At 42.7% G+C, this 19,959-nt stretch overlaps 1 protein-coding gene and 1 non-coding gene across 4 annotated transcripts in view; both read right to left on the bottom strand.

The window, feature by feature from the left end:
- Myh10 (myosin heavy chain 10) overlaps nt 1-19,959 on the bottom strand; it is a 130,839-nt gene that overhangs the window by 55,628 nt on the left and 55,252 nt on the right. For all 3 annotated transcript variants that reach the window (XM_087910490.1, XM_087910489.1, XM_087910491.1), the window contains exons 5-10: nt 19,226-19,328; nt 13,100-13,192; nt 4,833-4,896; nt 2,608-2,706; nt 730-873; nt 408-503 (exon numbers count right to left, since the gene is read on the bottom strand). In XM_087910490.1, the coding sequence (XP_087766616.1) occupies nt 408-503; nt 730-873; nt 2,608-2,706; nt 4,833-4,896; nt 13,100-13,192; nt 19,226-19,328 (599 nt within the window). The remainder of the gene's footprint in view (nt 1-407; nt 504-729; nt 874-2,607; nt 2,707-4,832; nt 4,897-13,099; nt 13,193-19,225; nt 19,329-19,959) is intronic.
- On the bottom strand, nt 7,792-7,927 carry LOC148120921 (U8 small nucleolar RNA). The gene has a single exon (XR_015738962.1). It is a non-coding gene; the product is annotated as a U8 small nucleolar RNA (small nucleolar RNA).

A 19,959-nucleotide genomic window follows, 5' to 3' on the forward strand; every position in this document is an offset into this window, starting at 1 on the left:
GTCTGTACTCCTGTGTATGTGTACATGTATGCACACGCATGTGGAAGGTACAGGGCACTCAGGTGGCATCCACCTTACTTTTAAGATAGGTCTCTCACTGGCTCTCCTAGGCAAGAGAGGCTCATTCCTTCAGAAACAACCTGGCAGCTCTCAATACCTACAGTCACATCTTCTTGGTGTCATTCCTGACCAGTGTTTATTTAAATCTATTTTCAACATTTAGAAACAGAAAAATTTCATATTAGAATATCTAGACTCCCAATGAGTATGGCACACACTGCCCCCTGTAATCAGGAGGCTAAGGCAGAAGGATGTAAGAGTCCGAGGCCAGCCTGTAGTCCATAGTGAGACTCTACCTCAGCACCCAATCCAAAGGAAATACGCAAAAGTAGTGTTCGTCAGTTTACCTGTGTTTTCTGGCATGGAAGCTTGATCAGTGTTTCTCTCCTTTTTGAAAGAAATGTTCCCAAACTGCAGCACTGAAGATACGACTTTAAGCATTGCTTTATATTGAGGAAAAGAAAAAAAAAAGCCATCAAAATGTAGCAGAGACATATTCTAACTTATCTGGTACTAAAAACTGGCTCTGTGTAACTTTTTGGTAAATCTTCAGAGATTTGTAAAATACAGACAGTTCTTATTAGCTTCCCAGTTACTTTCTAATTTGGGTGATCAATGGCAAATGCACAGGAGTTCTGACAGTGAGGAGTGGGGTCTTAGGACACGTACAGAGGATCTCTTCATGGGAGAAGCCCATTATGTGCATCGCTTCCATGGTCTCCTGGAAGTTATCCTTGTCCTGCTGCCCAGGGATCGGGATATAGCCATTGGAGAGGAACCTGTAGTTGTTGAAACCTTCCAGGAGTAAGTCAGCTAAAAGGAAACACACGGGATAAAGTTTAGCTCATGGTCATCATCAGACTGAAATACTCCACCCCTGGACACTGGGAACTCAGGAGAATGGGCTGGCCATTCAACCCATTGCGGTACACTTTTCCTTGCTAATTCACACTATGAGTGGACATACACAGATGTGAACGTGTAAACATCTCCGCAGTTTGTTTTCTGTTTTGCTTTTTTGGCATTAGTGATTTGTACAATTTTCTATTTGAAACTGTGTAGTTGAGAAGCAAGTAAAATTTCCAGATTTAAATATTTTCACCATCATTTGAATGAAAGCTTTGAAATCCTTACTCTGTATTTTTATCTTGTCAGGTAACTGGTTCTCTTGCTCTTCTACAGAAGTCCCCTGGGCCACTCCTTTCCCCAATTCTTAACTATATCACATTGAACTTTTTTTTAAATTAAATTTTTTCATTTACTTTTACATACCAACCACACTTTCCCTTTCCTTCTCTGTTCCCTCCCACCCCCACCTCCTGTCTACTCCCGCCCCCCATCCACTCCTCCTCTCTTCAGAAAGGGACAGACTTCCCAGGGGAGTCAACAAAGCATGTCAAATTACTTTGAGGCAGGACCAAGTCCGTCCCCCCCCGTCCCCCCCCCCCCCCCCCCCCCCCGCGCATCAAGGCTGGACGAGGCATCCCACCACAGGGGGCCCCACAGACAGACCAAGCTACACAACTATTGCCTACATTGAACCTCTATAGGAATTGTTTGCTTCCCCAACATCTTCTGTCAACACCCTGAAAATGTTTTGATTAATTCCAGTTGTCGGCAAATGAAAGTCTCCAAGTTTTATTCTTTTCAAATGTATCATCATGAGTGTTTGGTCTCTCTTTTTTTGGTATTCTGTGTGTTGCCGAGTTTTACCCCTTGCAGGCTTCCCTACTTAGTTTCTAGCTCCATGTATTCACAGTATTCTAGGTGAGAAAAGTCTACTTGCAGCGGGTATCTACTGTAAAGCTGCATGGTATATACACAGTAACTGTGCAGAAACACTGACTCTAGGACTCAGCGAACAAAACAGTTGTACATCTCTCTCTTTGTAGTATTTCTGAGTCAGCAAAATTCTTGCCTCAGCTAGACAGGGTCTCACTATGTAGCCTTGGCTGGCCTGAAACTCACTATGTAAATGAGACTGGCCTCAAATGCTGAGAAGTCCACTTGCCTCTGCCTCCTGAGTGCTGAGGTTAGACCACACTTGGCTTAAGTTCTTTTCAAATTAAATGTTTGTTTTTTAAGAATTTTACTATCTACTCTGCCCAGCCTTAAGCTTCCAGTCCTTGTGATAAACACCAATAAACAACCGCCTACACTACTCATTCTGGTATTAGTGCTAATACAGTCTATGTTAAGTTGCAAGTCAGGGAATGAAAGGTTTATTCTACATTTTATTAAGTAAACCCTTCCCCATTTTCCATTGTAAATGTTGGAACAGAAACATATACAAAGATGGCTTTTAATTTAATTTAAGACAGGGTCGCTTGATCCCTGGCGGTCCTGAACTCTCTATGTAGACCAGGCTGACCTCGAACTCATAGAGATCTGCTGGCCTCTGCCTCTCAACTACTGAAATTAAGGGTGTGTGCCAGCACGTCCAATTCTAATTTCATTTACAGAAAATTTCACGGCCAATACAGGAAAACGCACAGTGCAACAGTCAAGGAGATAACTGAATGAAGGTGCAGGAACCCCACTACTCACACTTCAGGTGCTCCCCCGCTCCAGACAGCAGCTGGTAGAAGATATGAAACGTGCGTTCATCTTTAGCTTGACGAACAGCACGAGACTTTTCCAGAAGGTCTGAGCAGAGAAGGTTAAGGATTTAATTACTAAGAGGGGGACTTCTGCAGTGTCTACACATGACTTTCTTCTTGGCTATACATCAACTGTGTAACAAAGAACTGCATTTTGTATGAGACAAAAAACAACACAGCTTATGATTCTTATTAGTTTTCTAAACGCACTGATTTGGGAGGGAACTGAAAAGATTACAGGTGTCTCCTTCAACCCCATTGCTACCCCACCCACCACGTGGTACTGTGGACTGTGTTAAAAGCACACAGAACTACACAGGACATGAAGGAAGCTAATAAACATGAATGCCATAGAGCTGCTTAAGGTAGATAGCATCTAACACCAGGATATCACAGGGTTACAGGTAAGGAGCGGGCACAGAGAAAGCAGCCAGAGGAGACAGTTAATGAATGAAGAGCTAAAAATAGAAAGAGTTGGTATGTGTTCCTCTTCTCATTGCTGTGGCACAGTTCCGGACAGAAGTGACTCAAGGAAAGATCCAGGACCTCTGTCCATGGATGGTACATACCGGCCACTTTAGCTAAGCAGAGACAGTCCTTCACAGGCCTGCCTAGACAGTTGTTTCTATGGTGATTCTAAACCCCATTAAGCTGACAATCAAGATTAACCATCACAGCGTGACCCAGAACACATGTGCCTGACCATCCTGCTCCTGTGACACTCCCCTGACTAAAAACCCTTGCACGTGCTAGGTGCTGGCTCTCCATCTTTGCACATGGGGTTCTTCTCCCAAGGGCCTCGGCATCATTGCTACACTGACCACTGGGTCTTTTGTTCCCTGCACTGAAGCTATCCACCTGCCTGTGCTTCCCAGCGCAGAACTCTGTGGAAGCAGCACCTGAATTTGAGACAAAGAACACCCGTCTGCGAATGCAGAGCTCAGTGTGAGACTCGCTGGGCCCTCTGCACAGTGCTTAGATGCTGCTGTGGTGTCGGAGGGTCCGCAGACACACTGGTGCTCATGCAATCTGGTTCACTGTTTTCCAAACTGATAACCTCTTCTGGGGCTGCATCTTTCCTGGGGCTACCAAATGAATTAATTCTGTAAGTGCAAGGTGCCTGAACTTTTAGACTACCTCCACCATGGTCTCATCATCTGGTGAGACACAGGACGATGAATGGCGTTATTAACAGACGGCCATGAATGAGCTAAATGGCGCCGTCACTGTATCATCATCCCCATCCTGGCTCTGAATGTACAAAATTCTATTCTTAGTTCACAGGAACTTTCCCACCTAGCCTTTTTTTATAGCAAATGAATTTCCACCACTGGAAATTATTATCTCACTAATTGTTACTTATTAGCTCACTAACCAAACAGTAATTTGGTATGACAAGGCTAAATCTAGGGCTGGCAAATATCCTACCAACTGAGCTATATTCACAGTCCCCCTAAGTTTGTGTCATATGTACCCATTGTTTCTTCAGGCCATTCTACGCAATGATATATCTTAGGATTACTCTATGTATCTGTTACGTCCTGACTTTGCTATGACTTTATTAAATTACTTTAACTCTATAATTCCATAGGTTTGTCTCATTGAACAGAGGCACAGCCAGAATCATCATAGTATGGTAAACAATGATCTAACAACCACAGCTGTCCAGTCATACACCACGGAGTGTGGGACTCTCAGCCCCACAAGTTTGGGGCTGGTTCTAAAGACTTGCCATTTATATTTATGAATACTCGTGGGGGCCTGTGTGAATTTATGTGCACCATGTGTATACAGATGTCCACGGAGGACAGAAGAGGGCAGCGGATCCCCTGGAAATGGAGTTGCATGCAGTTGTGAGCTGCCTGACATGGATGCTGGGAACCAAATCAGCATCCCATCCAATAGCAGCATGAGCTACTAACTTCTGAGTCGTCTTTCCAGTCTCTGGGGCCTGCTTTCTTTAACAACAACAACAACAACAGCAGCAGCAGCAGCAACAACAACAACAAAAATATCCACACCATTTTGGAGCTGATAACCAGTAACTGAAAATGCCTGCATGTGTCACAATGTCACTTACGTCCTCCCACCAGGTGTGATCAAAGATGGCTGCTTAAGGCTGCAGGAAAATGAAGCCATTATTTTGGACCGTGCAATTGCGAAAAAGGATACATGTTTCAATGTTGGCCCCGACAATATAGCCAGTTACATCAAAGTTGATCCGAATAAACTTGCCCTGAAAAGAGAGAGAGAAAACTGGAGATAAGTAAGGATACAGAGGACCCAAGTATTATAGTAGAACAAGACAATATGTCCTCCTCAAAGGCAAAGAAAAACCTCACCAATTTAAAAGAGCAACAGCAGGATAGACCATTGTCCTAGACTGTGATATAACAAACCTAGAAACTGGTAGAAAGGATAAGATGAGCTGGAGAATACGGCTCGGAGGCCCTGAGCCTGGTTCCAAGAAGGCACATCAGACTCACAACCACCCATAACTCCAGTTTCAAGGGCCCGGCACCCTGCTCTAGCCCCCACAGGCACCCATGTACACGGCACAGATACATGGCACATACACATACAGGAAAAAGATTAGTAAAATTTTAAAAGGCAGGAAAGTAGTAAAGGAATGAACCCCTCCCTACCAGTTAGGGCTTGAAAGTTCTCCAAAGTAGACTGAGGCAGGAGGCCTCTCAGAAGAACAGCAAAGCTAGACTCCAACTGTTTGGGCTGAAGTTGTAAATGGAAGGAGAACAGAGATCCACTAAAAAGTGGAGAGTGAGGAAACTTGAGCAGGCCCAATAATAAAAAGTAGCAAGGCAGGACAGTTCGTCCAAAATGCTAAGCAGTTTTATAAACATGAAGCAGCTTGACCCCTTATATACCCTTAGGAGAGAACGGGCTGGGGACAAGGGTCAGTCACAGAATGTTGGCCCAGCAAGGACAGTTTGCACCCCAGCATTCCCACCACAAACAGACAGACAAAAACATTTGTAGGGGAGGATAGAAAAAAAAAAAAGAAAAAAAAAACATTTGGAGCAAGAGAAAACAGGGATTGTTTCATAATTCTTTGATAGTACTCAAACTAGTACACTGAGTACCCAAACTAGTAAAGACAGAATGGAAACAGGAGAGGCGAGACTAAGATAAACCTGATTGCAGCTTACTATATTTATAAGATATAAAAGGCCAAATTAAATACTCGATGAAACCGGAACATGAGCAATGACTGAGAAGGGCTTATTCTAGAACTGTTAGGAAGTACTGACACTGGTGAAAATAGCACTAATTTCCATCAGTGGAGACTCAGGGACCCTACTCTGAGGGAGCTGCTTCTAAACCCGGGGGGAAATGAAAAATGCTTTGATGAGTTGCCATATGAATCACATATATACAGCTGCCTTTGGCTTTGGTTCACGGTGAGCCTTATCACATACGTTCATATACAAGAACATACAAGACAAACTTCTGGGTTTTCAATACGGTTCCAGAAAGTTAAAACGGCTTACAAAAGGAATGTCTAGTCTTCTTTCACACTTTCTTACATACTGAGAAACAGGCTGTGCTGATGTGGATGAGAATGGCCCTCACAGGCCATCTGAATGCTTGGTCCCTAGGTGATGGACTGTTTAGGAAGGATTAGGAGGCGTGTGTCCCTGGGGTAGGCTTTGAGGTTTCAATAGTCTTGCTTTTTCTACCTGTTTCTAACCCGCAGATCTGAACAAATGTGAGTTCCTAGCTACTGCTCCAGTGCCATGCCTGCCTGCCTGCCCGCCCACCACCTCACTCACCATGATATGATCCACTCTCTGACACTGTACGCAAGCCCTCAACTAAATGCTTTCTATTAGCTGCCTCGGTCATGGTGTCTGTCACAGCAACGGAGCCGTAACTAAGACATACACCAACTTAAAGATGATGCACTAGTTACCACATTAGTCTCCCAGGCAATCCCATTATTCTTTTTATTATTTATTTGTATATGTGTGTGGTTACTACATGGGTTTATGTGTACCACATGTATGCAAGAGTCCAGAGAAGCCAGTAGAAGCTATCAGATTCTTAGGAACTGGAGTTGCAGGTTGTTATGACCCACTGGACGTGGGTGCTAAGGAACCAAACTCAGGTCCTCAATAAGAACAGCAAGTGCTCTTAACCACTGAACTATTCTTCCAAGCTCCAATCCCAGTATTCTTATAATTTTAAACATCAGGCATGGGATGCTGGGGCTTGAACTCAGGGTCTTGAACATGCTAAACAAGCATGCCATCAACTGGCTCTATCTCCAACTGTGGTTTTAATCTCTTTAACATAACTGATAAAACTTAATAACAATGATCCAATTCCTTAGATGATGAAACAACACAATGTTTCAATACAGAATAAGAATAAGATCACTAACACTCCATCTGTTTCTAAGATTTAGAAAACGGTTCAGTGGATCCATATGCTAATTACAAGACAGTGCATTTGATTCCATTTTTAAAGATAAGTTTATTTTGTCTTTGTTCCTGGGAAGATCCCCTGCCTGCACTGCAAGAAAGAATAAAGTTAAACCATTACTCCATATGGATAGTTAATGGTACAAAAACTTCAGAAACTAAAATTGGGTCCTGATGTTATAAAAGTGGGTTCAAATTCTCCATAAATTTTCAACAGCTGTTCTAGCCACACAATAGCTCACTGAATTAATTAAGACTTGCTATTTTAAGAGACAGTAGTCAAAAGACAATGCTTTTATTCCAAGGCCACAACACATTGCCAGAACTGCCCAAGCAAACAGTTCTCAAGCCTCTTGTTTAAACACCGCAGGAAGGTTCATCAAGATAATCAGTATCACCTATTTCCTACTTAAGAAAACAGTCCAGCCATGAATACATTATATCTAGTAACACTAGCTTACAGCTTACACCAACAGGTCCAACTTCTTTTTATTTTTTTAAATTTTTATTTTAAATCTTTTTGCAACAGATAAGAAATATGAGCAAACAGATGATTAAGACAAAAGACAATTATTAAAAAAGAAACCTAGCCAAGCTTATAACCAGTGACAAAATAAGTTATGAAACTAAACACCTACTTAGAATGTTCTATCAATTTGCACGCAGAAAATAAGTGTGATCGTCAGAGAATCAGATAGGAGCAACCAGGATGTTGTCAGGTCCTGGCTACACGGAGATGCTAATCAGCAAATCATGCAAGCTCCACTCATCATTTTCTGTCTGCCCTCCAAAAGGAGGAACAGGCAAGGATTAACCTCCTGACGATAGGTCCAGCTTCTTTACGGAGTGCTAACAGCATGGCGCTTAACTGGAAAACAAAGCTGGTCCACAAGGAACACCTTCATACCCATGCTTATCATGGTGACATTCACAAGGTCAGGACATGGAGTCAGCCTAGGTGCCTGTCAATAGATGTATGTGTAGATATGCACATACCATGAAGTTATGTATATATGTATATACATGAAGTTACATGCACATACAGTGAAATCATGTATAGAAATATACATAAAGTGGAGTTATGTGCATATGCATATACAGTGGAGTCATACATATATGCACGGTACTGTGCATATATATATACAGTGAAGTTATATGTACATACAGTGGAGTTGTGTGTAGATATGTACATACAATGGAGTCTGATTTGAGCAGAAAGAAGAATGAAATCATGCACGTTAGGATAATGGTGGTTGGAACCGGAGGGTAAAAGTGATACAGCTCAACACAGAAGACAGACTTTTAGGGACAAGGAAATGGGGGATTAGAGAAAGAATATCAGACTCCAAAGAGAAATGGAAGAAAATTCAGGTTTTGGTTTTCATAATCATTAATCTACAAGAGACTGTTTTAAATAATTTAGCTATTCAGGTACCTACTCAGGTCAACAATGGCGTTCTCATCATGCAGTGTTCCAGTCCCTCATCAGTTCCCTAGGAAAAGTTAGCTTTTCCTAACTGGGTCCACAGTCTCTCTGCCATTGCAGTGGGGGCCAAGAATGGTCCCTGGGGTGAAGGTAAAGAACCAAGCAGAGTCAAAGGCGGGACTCCAGAGAGGCAGGGATGCAGGGGTGAAAGAAGGAGGGAGCGTGAATGCCTCCTCCCCTATGCCTTCTCCACTTCCCCTCAAAAGGAACTAGCCTTTTTAAAACCAGCACAAGGTTACCGCCAAAGTCCTAGAATCGACTCTATCTCAAAAACATAAAACAACAGTCTTAAGCCAAATGGCGATCATGCATAGACTCTTAACAATGTGATAAAAGTGAAATTTCAAAACGCAACATTTTACTGAATATCCTCAAATAACCCAAAACTTAAATTCCCCTTAACATTGAATATCTTGGCAAATTAGGAGAAAAGCGGGCCAGCAGATGCGCCATTGTTCCAGGTGAGGCTGCCAAGAACTCAGGTGGGGGATGTTTCCAGGGAAACACAAATCCAGACTAAACCAAGAAACAAGAGTCTTAGTTTTATGTGGGTCCTCTATCTCTTAATTATTAAGTGAAGAAATCCATGCTAAATATACCCTCCCCTTCATAAAGTTCAGACTATGGTACTTCTAATGATCAACCGGAATCTTACCAATTAAAAAAAAAAAAGCCAAGGAAAAAGGCCACGAATATGACCGTCCACTGCACGGCAGTCAGAGCTATCCTCGGCTGTACCTGGCCTGTTGGAAATGCTGTTCAGAGTATTCCAAACAGAAACCTGGAACTCTGTCTCCATGAGAAGCACTTTCCCCCTAGCTTAAGGCCTAAACATGAGGCCTTCCAAGTGCTGGACAGTAACGCTGAACTACACCCCAGCCTTAAAACACAGTTGTTAGGAATTTCATCTTCACAGGCCAGCCTGCCCCCTCTTAACTCCATAAAGAAAATGTCATTATCTTACTTAGTTAACACTTGTCCTGAACGGACAAACCTCCGGGAACTTTTCCGGAGTGGCTATCAAGCACCTGGAGTTATTAAGCATAACGAATTATTAGTTAGCAGCTACTTCAGGGAAAGGCAGTTTGTTTTATACTCTGTAATTATTTTTCCTTTGCTAGTTTGGCATCTAACTCGATCATACGTGAGCCATGTTTTACATTAAACACCTGAGCGTGGATCGTGATGTGCACGTACTCCATTTTAAATTCCATTATCTGGAGCAGCCATTTTCCTTAAACAAAAGAAAGATCATCTGAGGAGTAGTGGCTAGGGTTTAATCCAAAGGCCAGATGGCCACCTCAAATGTTTCAATTATCCTAATCTCCAAACCACTCCAAAAGCTTTGATGTTACTAAAATGAGTTTGCATGTGAACTAAGTGGCCTAGTACTTAATGTAATTATTATCAGAAACCACACGCATAGGACGAGCTATGTTAGGAGTTAAGGACCAACCTAACTAAAAATGCCCACTCTACCTAGGTGTGAAGAAGATGTCAAGACTCCAGGCAGCCCAGAGGTCTGGCACTTGGAGCTCCGCAGGTTTGGCTGGAAAAGGCTGAGCGTGCATGCAGCGGCTGATCTGGGATGCCACGGACACAGACTGTACTTCATCTCCGATACTGTCCCATGAGCTACAGTTGACCTTCCAGGGATAGCTTTGTTCAGAGAATTCGGGGCTTTTTAATGTTTGTATTACATGCGAAGGTGTAAACCTGTGACTTCATTTCACTGCAATCCAAGAATCAAATCGGGGAGAGACTCCCATGCCCTCACCCTGCTCTGACTACTGGGGGCTAATTATCTACCAGAGGGGACAGCAGAGCTGTGAACTGCCACACTGGCTCAGGTTGGCTTAGCAGCAGAACACAATTAATAAAGAAATAATAGCTTTCTGAGAGATCTATCTGCGGCTTCAAACAACCATGTCAAGCCAAAGTCCTGTTTCAAAGTTTCATTATGAGAAAGCCGTTGTCTATAAATCGCCTCCATCTGGAATGAATCTCACTTCTCATAAACAGGACTGGCCTAACTGTGGATGATTATTTTCATACGGGTAATGCTCTCCTGAAGAATCCCTTAATGCAAACCACATGCTAGCGTCTTTAGAAGAAAAGATAGTCTTCAGGAAATTAGCCGGCTATATCAGATCAAAGAAATGGAACCAAATGGCTCCTAAAGCTCACAGAGTTTACAGTCTCAAATATTCTCACTGCACACATGTGGCTTGTAAACAATGACCACATGAAATCTCACTGCACACAGCTCATCTGCATGAGACCTCTGTGCACACACAGCTCATCTTTTAACATTAAATCACATTCAGGATGACCCCAGTTCTAACCCAAGACCTGGCCTGTCCATGGGGACAAATGCAACCCACAGTCCTAAAACAGGAACGTACACATTGTTAGACTGTAACACAGAGTAAACAGTACATGATATGGCATATCACCGAGAATATTAACATTTCCAGGAAAATGAAGGTAAGTCCTACGGGGCAGGACTCTGGTTTGCCCAATGAGACATTCCCCAGGCCTAGAGTGTCACTGGCATTTAGTGGCATTTTGATTAAATGGATCCTATAAATATATCTGCTTATATTGTGAGGCACAGTGCTGGAACCAAGGGCACAGTGGGGAACAAGACAGACAAGGTTCCTCCAGGCTGAGCTCTCACATTCTCACGGGAGGGATGGCAATCAAAGTAATTGGCTACTGACTGTGGTGAGAAGATGGAGTGTAATTACTGGCTGCCGAGAGCGGGGAGGGAAATATTCAGGTTGCAAGCAGGAATGACAGAGAACTTCTCAGATGGCGTTCAGACAGCCAGGGAGCTGGGAGCAATGTGGGCAGATCTCAAACACATTCTGGAGGTTTAATCAACTGGATTCACTATTAGCTGGGATATGGTCCAAGCAAAAAGACCTGAATTCCTAGGTATTTTAACTTCCCAGGTTTTTGCTGTTTTTATTTTGCTTTAAGCTTAAGCAACTGTTTGATTCAATGTAAGACACAATGGAACAAATTCCAAAAGATAAAATTTCATTTAGAGTCTGCTAAACTTTAGAGCTCTAGAAGACGTTCACAGAGAAACCAATTCAACAGCAGAATTGCTTGGCAAAGAATAGATGCTTAATAATTAATTGAGCTTCACAATAAACTAATACTCAAATTTAAAACTAAGTCATGATCACTGGTTACTTTCAAGTCCTCTAAGAACCAAAGTAAACACCCACAGAGGAATATGGAAAGGGTATCTTAACTGAACTGTACTCACTCAGTGAAATTAATTACATAATAAATTTTTGAAATGACTAAAATCAGATACCTGTTTTAGTGCTGTGTAGCTAACACCTTATGATACTAGCGGAAAACTAACCCATGTCTAAGAAACTGAAAACAAATGAAAAAGGAAATCCCCAGTACTGGACAAAAAACGTGGACAACTTGGAAATACCTTTGTCTTTTGGTTGAATGAGGGTTATATCTAAGAATACTGCCTTAATCACTCAGGCAGAAACCTGCAGGCAGAACTGAAGCAGACCACGGAAGGCTGCTGTTTACTGGCTTAGTCAGCTTGCTTTCGTAAGCCTACCTTCCAAGGGATGACACCACTCCAAGTGGGCTGGGCCCTCCCACATCAACCCATCACTAATCAAGGAAATGCCTGTAGACACACCCACAGACCAATCTAAGAAGAGCAACTCCTCTTCCCTCTACTCAGGTGACACCAGCTTGTGTCAAACTGACAAAACCAACCAGTACTCTCATGTATACTTTACAAATAAACTCCATGAGTGTTAGTTTGGTTTGACCTATAATCTGCATGTACATTCAAGAGTAGAAAATTTCAACTTTAGCATAACTGACATTTGGGGTCAGGTAGTTCAGTTGTGGGAACTGCCCTATGTATTATGGGATGCTTATCAGCATCTCTGACCTCTACCCAATAGATATCAACAGCATACCCACACCCTCTCCAATGGCTGGAGATGGCCCAGCGGTTAAGAGCACTGGCTTGCTCCTTCCTCATGGCCTGCTCAACTTCCTTTCTTATAGAACTCAGATCCACCACCCTAAGAATGGCAATACCCACAATGGGCTGGGTCCCCACTCCCAATCAATCACTAATTAAGAAAATAGCCTCCAGGCTTGCCTTCAGCACAGCCTTATGGGGACTTTTTCTCAACTGAGGCTCTGTCCTCTCAGACCACTAAATGTGAAGCTGACATAAAACTAGCCAGCACACACCATCTATGCCAATTCCCATAAAAGAATAACTGGCAAAGGCAAAGAGTGCTTGTACAATTATGTGTTCGTATAAAAAACATATGAACTGAAATACACTAAAATTACTTTCATATGTGGCTACTAGGAGTAATTCTACATTTATCAATTTAGCCTTTCTTGAAATCTAAAAAGAAAAATCAATTCATTTGCTCAAATCATAGTAGACATTTCATGAGAAACCCGAGGAAGTCCAAGTTTTTGGGGGCTCTTCAACTTACGAAGCGAGATGAGTTATCATTTTTCACAGTCTTCGCATTTCCAAATGACTCCAGAATTGGATTTGCTTGTAAAAGCTGCCGTTCAAGTTCCCCCTAAAAGACATCACACATACATATAGACACACATACACATAAATAAAAACAGATGTATGTTAATCTGTGTCTTTACTTCAGTCCTCGGGGTGAAAAAAACCATTACAAAACACACTCTTCCTGCCCCTCTCATCCTGCTGTCGTCAGGGGCCTCTGCCGACTCCTTGTTCCTGGGTCTGATAATGGGTTCTGCTGAAAGAAAAAAAAACCAGCACCTCGAAGAGGTCACCGGAGAAGAAAGTGTCATGTTGGACCGATAACAGTTCAAACTAGGCAGAAAATAAAACTTAGCAATTGGTTTCCATGAAGTGAAATGGAGTGGAACAGCCTGGGTAAGAACACAGTACCACGGCTGTAATTTTTATCCTGCTTGGTGTGAAGGCCTTGAGGGGGCTGACTGAATACTCTCCGCCTACTGGTGGGCATTTCCATCCACTGCCACAGTGCAGATGGGACAGCAGTCCACCTCTGCGTCAGACGCTGGCTAAGATGGCAAGGCACTCACTTCACTAATACGTAGACCACACTTTAGTCAATCTTTATATGCAAACTAGGCTACAAAACAGATTTCTCTGTTTTGTAGATGAGAGGTGTAAGTTTATAAAACCCAACAGAAAGTTGCAGGAGAAAGCACATGATGTCAGGCCTGGCCAAGAAAAACACTAAAGTGATGTTATGTTTCTGGAATGTAATTACAGAATTATCTTTTATGACCTAAATAAATCTGGTTTTCCCCGCAAACACAAAACTTTAAATTGCCCACAATATTCTAGACCTAAAGAATATAAATAAATAGAATCTCTGAGAAAATGTGATTCTCTAAGCAAAAAAGGTGAAATATAAAGAACCTCAAGTAGGATTTGAAGTTAGTGGTCATCAAGAGATGCAGGATGTGTGCCACTATCCAATCTCAAAATAGGAACAAATGTATGCTGCGGTGTCACGCCACTACTCATGGAGCTGGGGCAGCAGCAAGGCCATCCGAAGACCTCACGGTTTCCACATCCCCTGGTGGGGACTCCGTGATGTGATGCAGTTTGAAGGGCAGAACAGTGTCCCCAAGGCACCCACAAACATTCGAACATGTTTCTGATGTCTATCTAAACTGCCTTAACCATGGTCTACCACTGTGTCCAGCTGATGTAGTCAAGAACTAGACCTATCTTTTATTCACTGCCTAGTAGCATTTCACTCTCTGGGCATTAGGTAACCCCTCTGTGCAGTGAGCCTTACAGTTTATTGGATTATAAATACTTAGATTGTTTTATGTAAATCTCTGCGTATTATATTTTAACAGTCTCTCTCTCTCTCTCTCTCTCTCTCTCTCTCTCTCTCTCTCTCTCTCTCTCTCTCTTCTTTTGAGGTCTCATTATGTAGCCCTGGCTGTCCTTGAACTTACTATGCAGAACAGACTGGCCTCCAACTCACAGGGGCCACCTGCCTCAGCCTCCTGATTGCTGGGATGTGCTACCACTCCCAGTCACTAAATTATCTTAAAGATGGCTGGAATCCTAAGCAAACTTTGATTACTGAGAGCTATTAGTACCAATGTCTGGTATGGGCTGGGGATGCAGCTCAGAGGGAGACTGCTTGCTAACCCGTTCAATTTGTGGGATTGGAAAGCAGAATTGTTAGGGAAACAGATGCTCTGGTGAGTGAAGCACCTACTGTGAGACAGAGATCTGAAATACAGATTCTTTAAAGTCATGTGCCTTCCTGCCAAGTCATAACTAAAACATAGATAATCTATCCCAAGTTGGACATATGCCATCCTAACTTGGAAGAGAAACAAGTACAGCATTCCTGGTTCCCTGTGCCTGGCAACAGGGATTCCTGGAGTCACATTTCTCTCACCAATTCCGTTCCCTTATGTCAATATCAGCAAATGTTTGAGTGGACATAGATAAGCCCTAAAATAGTCTAGTAGTACCTGGGAAGGGGTAGTGAGTGAGCCAAAGACAACCCTATGATCTGAGCTGAGGGCCCCAAAGTCAGCATGCAGACCAGCAGAATTCTGTGTCACTTCTGCTGGCTTTCCGAATGGTGCCATGCATGGGGTTGTTTCCTCCTAACACATCTGAGACATCGGTGAGATCAAGTAAAGATCTTACACGAAGCTAATATAAAACTACTAGCACAGTCTTATAGTTATGAAATTAATTAGGTTAAATGGTACTCCTATTTCTAAAAACTACAGGGAATAAGACTATTTATATTCCCACTAGAACTAGGCAAGCACTCACCTTTGCTTCTATTCTATATGATATCAAGAAACGTTCCTATGAATGCAGGGGAAAACATTATTTAAATCATTTACAAAATTCTAAGTATTTAGTTATATATTGCTTTAAGTTTATCAATCATGATGAAAACCATATCCTTGTGTTTATTCTGTCATGTAAAAATGAGTTTGAAATGCTTATATATTCTTTCGAAACTCCAGGTCAGCCAGCAGCTGTCATGGGGTAAGGACCTGTTGTACTCTGCAGGGCCAAGCACAAGTGCTCCAGACCACTAAGGTGAGGGCAGGAGGTCTTCACCACAGTGGAAAACCAGATCCCAATGCAGGCTGCGCGACAGCATGCTCTGGCTTCCCTCCTTTGTGTCACCTTAGCCTTGCTTCAAGGCAGTTCAGGTCCCGGAGAAAGGACACAGTTGTCTGAAGATGCCGAGAGGCAGGTGCACGGGCCTGAAGAAATCGTTCTTAGTGAATGGTAAAATTTTAAAACTTCCCAGGTCTACTCTGAAAAGCCCCATCCCGAGTCTTGGAGTGGCAATGGACACGGAAAGCCTCCGAGCGACCTGCCAGGAGGAGGAAAACCGCAGTGGTACTGCGCTTGCAGCTGCCTGGTGGGTGGCACTGAGGGCGGAAAGCCAAATATAACTTTCAATTATGTTATAAAACATATCTGAAAGTTCACAGATAAATCTTTGCCTGAAGTTTACTTTTGTAACTTGAATTTTGAAAACCAGTGTTTCTTTTATTTACTCATATTTTCAAGGAGAACATAAGCGACATGCCGTACCACCTGGCAGTTATACTAGAGGACAGACGTCGCTTTGCCAAGTGTGGATGAGGACACAGAGAAACAAACACTCGTGTTTGCTCTCCTGGCTCCACATGACCCAGCAATGCCATTCCAGGTGAGTGCTCAAGAGCAAAGAAACTTGGTTCCTACAAACCAAGTACCCAAGGGTTCAAAATGGCCCAAACAAAGCAACCCAAACATCTGCCAACTGCTCAGTGGACAAGTAAGATGGGGCATATTTAATAGAACAGAACATTACTAGGCCATAGAAAAGGATGCTCTGCTTCTAATGATCCAGTGTAGGTTAAACCTTGAAAACATTATCCCAAGTGAAAGAAGTCAATAAACAATTCCCATTCGTGTGCAATGTCCAGAATAGGCACATGCATAGGAAACAGAGAGTGGACTGATGGTTGCCAGCGCCATAGGAAATGGGAGGTAACTACTGCTAGTGGACAAGTGGACAGAGGGGTTTCTTGTGGGGAGACAAAATGAAAATGTCCTACACTGGTGAAAATGCTATATTGTGTAACTGTGAATATACAAAAGCACAGAGCTGTGCATGCAAATGGAAAAACTGTACAGAATGAGTTACATTGCAATATTTGGCCAATAAGTTCCATGTAAATTCAGAAACCAATGGAATAAAGGAGGAGAATGGAGAAGAAAATGAAGCTAAAAGAGAGAACAACTTTGCAAGGTACAGTCAGCCCTCTTCAGGTTCTGCCCCCACAAATCTAACCAAGAATGCAACTAAAATATTTGGGGATGGGGGTAGCATCTGTACCGAACATACAGGTCCCCCCTTAGCTCCACAACAGCTGTTTATGCAGTACGTATATTGTAACCGGGATTATAAGTACTCTAGTGTGCCTTAAATTACACAGAGGACTGTGCAGGCTCGACTTTATACATGCTACCTGAGCATCTGAGGATTTTGGCCTAGGAGGAGGGTAGAGAGCGGGGCCTGGAGCCAATCCCGCTCAGGTACAAGAGCATAAGCTCACGTTTTCCGGGGGTTGCAGAACAACTGAGAAGCAATGCTCCCATGTCTCTAAACATCACATAGCTACTGCAGACTCAAAAGGCAGCAATGAATGTAGAAAGGCAGCCTTGCGGCTTGTGCACACAGCCAACATGCAGAGACATGCAACTCAGCAGGGACAGCGCAGCCGAAAGCAGCAGCCTCCTCCTTGGGGAGAATTTGCTTCCAGGGTGGACTGGAACCCCTGAGGCATCCAAGTATGGCATGCTACTCAAATACACCTGGGATGCACCACAGTTTACAATGACATCAAACAGTCTAAACGGCAATGGTGCCCATGCTTCCGAGAACCTGGAAAATCTACATAGTTACCACTCTCATTCGTGCTCTTGGTGCCGACTTAAAGGCCATAGAGCGTGCACTCTGAATGCATAGGTTTCTTGTTCGTGCTGTCTTCCTTCAAATACCAATGAAGCTCATGATAACTCATGCGTTATCCCTTCCCAACTACATTGCTAACCTGGGCTGCAGCAAGTCACAAAAAACCACCACAGGCCTTTACAGACAAACAGAGCTCCACTGATGGACAACTTCTCACCTTATATGTTAAGAAAGATACTTGAGAGTCTCAGCATCTGTGACAGTTTCTCTGGTATGGAGGTATGTATGATCTTTTCTATATGTATTAATAGATCAATTATATGCCTCAACAGCACCGCCTCTTGCTTGTGGAAGACATAAACCTAACTGTTCCTGTGCCGAGGTGAGAATCCAGTCCAGAGCCATTGTCCTCTTCAAGGGCTCTGGCTTAGTTCTGTCCTCTCTCTCCTGGGAAGCAGGACGTCTGGCTCTCATTGGTGGTTTGTCCAATGTTGGGCATGCTGGGGCTAAAAGGCAGGCAGCTGATAACTGTTCCACTATTTGCCCAGGACAAAGAAAATTCTCATTTATTAAGAATATTAAATACAACAAGGCAAGCTTTTGGGCTAAAACATACACAAGCATAAATTATAAAACGCCATAAAAACCTATTAGAAATTTAGTTTCCACAAAGGAACAACTTTCAAGGTGTCCCCAATTTAACATGTAATGCATAGCATAAAACAAAGCTTTCATGTGCTTGCTAACAGTAAGACTGTCCACCTAATATGACTGATGAAACATCTTAATTTAATTTTAAAGACTTCATAAACATGCATTTCAACGTCATGATAAAGGGAAAATATTCAGGTTATCTAGAACACAAATCTAAAAAGCACAAATGCATGCTGCTTTGTATGAAAGAGTAAGACTCTAGCAACACATTTTCAGCATTAAATCTTGTTTTAGAAGATTCCACTTAGAACCAAGAGTGCTCTATGTTTCTAGGAGAGGCTCGCTTTAAAGACAGCAATCAGGGCAGGCACTCAAGACTGAGAAGCAGAAGGAAAATCACTTGCCTGGGGTTTCACTGGCTTAGGCGAGTCCTGCTGCTCATTACAAACAGATAGGCAGACGTTAGCACAAAGCACCAAGCCAGCGTACAGCGGGGGTTGATTTGGCTTACCAACTACCAGTGTCTCAAAACATACGAGGGTTCACTGACACCCAAATTCTGTGTTTTTACCTTTTTACCATCCATGGTTTCTTCCCACAGATTCCCCAACCCCTAGAGCTGCTATAGGCAGCAGCCGCAGGCTACTCTGTAGTCTGGAAAGAACCACTAAAATCATTTACAGACACTCACTTGGTGGAAATAAGAAATCTTCATAGGCACTGCTCATTACCATTCTCACCAATCTCTGCCAGAAATTGGGCCTCAAGCCACAGCCATAATTCCCTTGTGAGAAAGCTTAGTTAGTTTCCTTGGTTTCCTTGTACTGTGCCTAGCTCCTCGGGACTGAAGGAGAAGCCAGGCTGCTGGGTGTGTGGCCAGGCTGCTAGCCAGAGCAGTGGATGCAGCAGCTGCGCTTCCCTGGTTTGCATCTGATATTATAAAAGAGCAGAATGCAGACAAAAAGCAACAGAGCGAAGACTTACAGGAATATTATGGTCCTTTCTTCCTTTGTGTGAAGAAGCAACATGGGCAAGGTACTGAATGACTTTCTTTGTATTCTCTGTCTTCCCGGCACCCGATTCACCCCTAAAAGAAATATCAACATCAGCTACTTTAAAAAGAGAGCTGAGCACATGTGTTCCAAAATTACAATAGATAAAATGAAACTGAACAGAATAAGAATTAGGGAAAGAAAAAAAAGAGTGAGAGAAAGCAGGAGAAAACTCACAGGCAACAGCAATAATAGAAAAGAAAGCGTGTTACTACTGTTTTTCTGTGTTTTTAAATTATCAACTTTTTATTCTTAGAGCTAACTTCACTATCAACACCGCTATCACTGAACCATCTTGAAAAATTGTAATCTTTCTTGTAAAATACATACTGGATAATGAGCTCTGGGTTGCAAAAAAAGATTTACTTTTGCACCTATCTTTCATCTTTCCTATTTCAATAGGCACACACAAGCCTACTTTCGTGTGTGTTTGTTTTCATGGTTTTTGAAGCAGAGTCTCCTACTGTAGCCAAGTCTGGCTAGTCTGGAACATACAATGTAAACTACTCTTTTGAAATTACAGTGATCCTCCTGCCTCAGCCTCCCAAGTGGTGGGATTAAAAGACTAAGTCACCAAGCCTGACTAAAACTTTTAAAAATTATTATTATTATTATTTTAGAAAAGGGTATTAAGCCAGGGGTGGTGACTCATGTCATTAATCAATT

The sequence above is a fragment of the Myodes glareolus genome, chromosome 9 (genome assembly GCF_982192425.1).
Source record: "Myodes glareolus chromosome 9, mMyoGla1.1, whole genome shotgun sequence".
NCBI classification, from domain to species: domain Eukaryota; kingdom Metazoa; phylum Chordata; class Mammalia; order Rodentia; family Cricetidae; genus Myodes; species Myodes glareolus.